This window comes from Rhagoletis pomonella, unplaced genomic scaffold (assembly GCF_013731165.1).
Source record: "Rhagoletis pomonella isolate Grant_MI unplaced genomic scaffold, Rhpom_1.0 Rhpom_scaffold_00005, whole genome shotgun sequence".
Classification (NCBI taxonomy): domain Eukaryota; kingdom Metazoa; phylum Arthropoda; class Insecta; order Diptera; family Tephritidae; genus Rhagoletis; species Rhagoletis pomonella.
Window position 1 is genome coordinate 675,269 of NW_023458559.1, and position 4,630 is coordinate 679,898.

The following is a 4,630-nucleotide window of genomic DNA, read 5'->3' on the forward strand; positions in this document are numbered from 1 at the left end:
CTAATGCATGAGAAAATAGGACATCAATCTGTTGACAAAACTTTGACGAAAATTTGTTTGTATTATTGGTTTCCGAAAATGAAGCTGAAAGTTGAGAAGTTCGTTCAAAACTGTCTGAACATCATGTATGCGATGCCAGTTCGGGCAAATGAAAGGAATTTCTATAACATACCTAAAAGGCCAGTGCCGTTTGATACAATCCATATTGACCATTTTGATCCGCTGCCGACAATACAGTCCAAGCGTATAGCGTACGAAGTTCGTAAAACTTTATCCCACTAATTCTACAAGAACTCGGGAGGTTAATGCAGCATTAGATAAATATTTTAGCTATTATAGTAGGCCGATGAGAATTATAAGCGATAGAGGTACTTGTTTTACGTCACTAGCATTCGAGAACTTTTTAATAAAAATAAATATAATTCATGTAAAAACAGCGGTTGCTTCTCCACAAGCCAACGGACAGGTAGAACGTGTAAATAGGGCCTTCATGACGATGTTGGGAAAGCTTACCGAACCAATCAATCGTGCGGACTGGTCAAGTAAACTTCTTCAAGTGGAATATGCCATTAACAATTCAAATCACAGTACTACGGGAAGTTCCCCAAGCAAACTCCTATTTGGGGTCGAGCAGAGAGATGAGTTTACGGAGTACATAGAGGATAAAGTAAATCAAAACGTTCCACGAGATTTAGAGCAAATTATATTGAGCGCATCCGAAGCTTTTGATAAGAGGCAAGAATGCAATCTAAGTCATTTTCTGAAGAATAGCCTGAAGGCGAAGGAATATAAAGTAGGTTACTTTGTAGTTATACGAAATGTAGATACAGTAGTGGGAACAAACAAGAAAATCATCCCTAAATACAAAGGGCCCTATATAGTGTTTAAGGTTTTAGGAAATGACAGATATGTCATAAGAGACGTGGACAATTGCCAGTTAACTCAGCTGCCGTATAATGGTGTTCTTGAAGCGAATAGAGTGCGGAAGTGGGTTGATAAAAACGTTGAAAAGGTCGCTTCTGCTCACGGTGGAGAGAATACAGAAGGTGGCGCCGGTGGCAATACCGCTAATCGGCTCTCAGTGAATTTGACAGAATAAGCTGTTTTGCTGACGTCACAGTCGAGATGACAGCAGTAGTGATGTGCTGAGTATCCAATACTCTCGATACTCGGTACCGAAACTTTTAGGATTCGAATAAAAGCGCACATAGGCCAAAAATATGGAAAAAACGGTTCAGGGAAGACTCGCCTATCAAAACCCGAATGTAGGAGCCAATAGAGCTTTTAATACTGATTCAAATGAAAGATGTATATATATCGGTTCGAGGTCATAATACATAGAAACTCTTACTTGTTTGAAGCATTTTTGTTCCAGCTGAATCTGACGATATCACTTTTGTAGGCAGATTCTGTAACCAGTTGGCGACAATTTTCGAATCAGTATCGGTTTTGTTGACGTATGATATGAAGTATTTTTACGTCAACAAGTGCGATATCGATCCGAAACTTGTCGCTAACTGGTTACAGAATCTCCCTCCCTGAAAGGCTTCTTCATCCGTCAAAGTATTTTTCTTGAACCTTGGATCGACTAGGGTTAAAACTGGTAAAATAATATTTCTCTGTTGCCATAAGTTCGAGTGTTTTTAGCCGATATCATATAAATTAGTAATGAAAGTTTTTATCTAAACTTAAAATGCATATAATGGCCAAGGTTTAATGTAAAGAATCAGTATCGGGTACCGATAAGGAAGTATTGGGTACCGAAACCTTTTTCAAGTATTACCGACAATTCAGTCACTAAACAGCAGTTTTATTTGCCGCTCTCAGTTGTCAACTCTACGGTGACGTCACGCCAAAATTACTCTCACGAATTCTGCTGCAATCGGCGCAATCTTGTATTCTATCATTATTGGCTTCTGCTGATGAGTCTAACGGATAATGATAGGCTATAAACTTACCCTGTAACATAATACATAGCAGTTAAGCGTTGGAATTTAAGATGAATTGTACATTATTGTAATTATACATTGAACACTGTAATGTACAGCATGTAAATATTAGTACCTAAGACATTCTAAATATAATCTAAACATAAATGTAATATAAAGTTCGATGACCGAGGTCGGTCATGGTCGGCCGAGTTGTAAACAGTACTTAATGAAGCAACACTGTACTATATAAGCTGTGAAGTTGGTATTAGGGAAAGACAACCAACTTCACTCTTTTTCCGGACCGCTGAACCACGCGAACAAAGAAGGAAATATAAAGTGTATCTAAGAAAGTAAATCTTAATATATGTTCAATAAAGAACAATAAGTTGAAAATGTTATTTATAACATAAATAACACAAATTAGCAAAAAAAAACATGAGATTTAATGTTGGTTCAGGCACACCGTGATACTTGCTAAAGCAATTAAAACACATAACAATACTTGCTAAGGCAATTGATCTCTGTAATTTACGTGCGATGTAGCACGGCCTTTATATACCGGTGCTCGCACTCATCACAACTCTAGAAAGTTTTATGGAAAGTCATCGATCATTCCATTTGAGGTTTCTTGATGTCAGAGCTTCTACATATTTTATCGCGTATTCCGTCATCCTCTCGTTATTCGCTTTGGCCGGCCATTCGTGCTTTGTTTTATTCGCCACAATATTTTCATGCAACATTTCGCGATTTTAACAACGAATAACTTTTAAACTGTAATCCTACTGCAGATGGGGTTTTCGGTTTTATAATGTGGGAACCCCCTCTACCTCCCTACATACCTCTCTTTTTCAGGGTCTGGCACATTGTTAAAACATTTTCCCAATTCTTATGCTGTTACCACCCACAAATGTTAAAAACGTGACAAAAGGTCTAAAGATTATATATATTATATTAATATAAATTAAATTAAATAATTATAAATATCGTCGTTTAAAGTACAAAACCGCGTATCGTCATTCTGCAAAACCTCGTAACTGACATTGGTAGCCAAAAATTGGATTGCTCACACAAGCTCTTGTCTCAATCCGTATCAATTCGTCCTGAAATATACTAGCCAGAAATGCGATTGCTTTATAAAAATAGAGCTATTTTGAAATATGAGTACTTTTACTTTCTAGAAAATAATTTCTACAACTTCTCATACGTGGTTTTGCATTTTGCTGATACGCGGTTTTGCATTTTGTTGATACACGGTTTTGCACCTTAAACGACGATATAAATGAGTAAATAAATTGTCATTTTACCTCATCTTCGAATGTGTAATTCCGGTTCTTACGAATAGTAGCAAGTAATTCATCGTCTTCATATCTTTCCGCATTTATCTGAAAATAAATTCTTTGATTCTTAAAAAACATTCAAATCCGGAAATCAATACAAAGCATTAGAGAAGAAAATGTGAGTTATTTTGAATTAAAACAAAAATCCCGATTAAATTCGCTGTCATATTTAGGGCCTTTTGCTCCATGTCTGGTTAAGTACTTAATCAGATCTCAACCAGAAGTTGGCTCAAAAGGCTATGTTTCTATACTGTCGACTGTGGCGCCGAAGCATATTACAAAGAAAATAATCTTATTCTGAGTAAAATTTTTACGCGATATAGCATTTTTGGGTAACTTAAAGTTTTAGCAGTTCATCACTATTATTATGTAAAGACGCCATGATCGAACAATCGTCAGCATAAGAGACAATATTGACACCATCTGGTGGTTGAGGAAGCTTAGAAATGTAATAAATAAACAGTAGTGGGGACAGGTTTGTTGTTGTAGTGATCGTTGTTGTTGTAGCTATATTCACCCTTGAGGAAGGCACTGGGTTGTGTGCTGTTATTTAAAGGCCTTCCTCAGACTTTTTCTTAGATTTCAGGGTTGTGTGCCGCATTATTATTAGATAAATAAATTTAAGGATAATTATAAATAGTGATGAAAACGCAAACATTCGTGCGAAAGCTCTATTTTTGTGTGTTGCTAAAATTTATATATGGCGATATTGATGGAAATATACGCAGTGAGAATTTAGGCAGAGTGCGAGCTGCCAGGTTCTGTTATCAATATAATTAACATAACGTCACTAGACACGAATAAAGGCGCGAGCTCAAAATTTGACCGTAAAAAAGGCGCATAAAAAAACTTCAGCGGAGAAAGACTCTTAACAAAGTTGACGGCGAAGAAAGCGCGTTAAAATATTTGACGGGGAAGAAGGATGCGTAAACTTATTTTCGCGGTCAACTATGTTTGCGGTTGTAATAGTATGTACATTCCGTAAAGAGTTTTTGGCGAATAATGCTGAAGTGACAGTTCTTGGCCAAGTATAAATCTAAGATTACGCGTCTTTCTTCACCGAAGTTTTTATTAAGCGCCTTTTTTCGTACTTTTTTTTTCATGCGTCTTTTTTCGCCGTTTAAACACTAGCGCGCCTTTATTCGTCTCTAGTGACGATAAGCTTTTCCACGTGGTTGCCTTTCAATAAATGGAATAAACAAATCTTCGCAAATAAATTTTGTTTAATATAGCGCCGCTATATTAAAGGGAGATTTCGGTCGGAACGAGGAATAAAAGAGTTAGATTTTCTTTGGATAAAATATTTAATGACTTTAAATAAAGAGGTACAAATGTACGAAATTCTATAATTAAATCGAGTTG

General features: G+C 36.4%; 1 protein-coding gene across 2 annotated transcripts in view; it reads right to left on the bottom strand.

The window, feature by feature from the left end:
* LOC118738644 (1,2-dihydroxy-3-keto-5-methylthiopentene dioxygenase) overlaps nt 1–4,630 on the bottom strand; it is a 176,405-nt gene that overhangs the window by 107,554 nt on the left and 64,221 nt on the right. The window contains exon 2 of one of the 2 annotated variants that reach the window (XM_036469551.1): nt 3,236–3,313. The exons of the other annotated variant lie outside the window; for it this stretch is intronic. Coding sequence (XP_036325444.1) covers nt 3,236–3,313 — 78 coding nt within the window. The remainder of the gene's footprint in view (nt 1–3,235; nt 3,314–4,630) is intronic. 2 annotated transcript variants of the gene reach the window in all.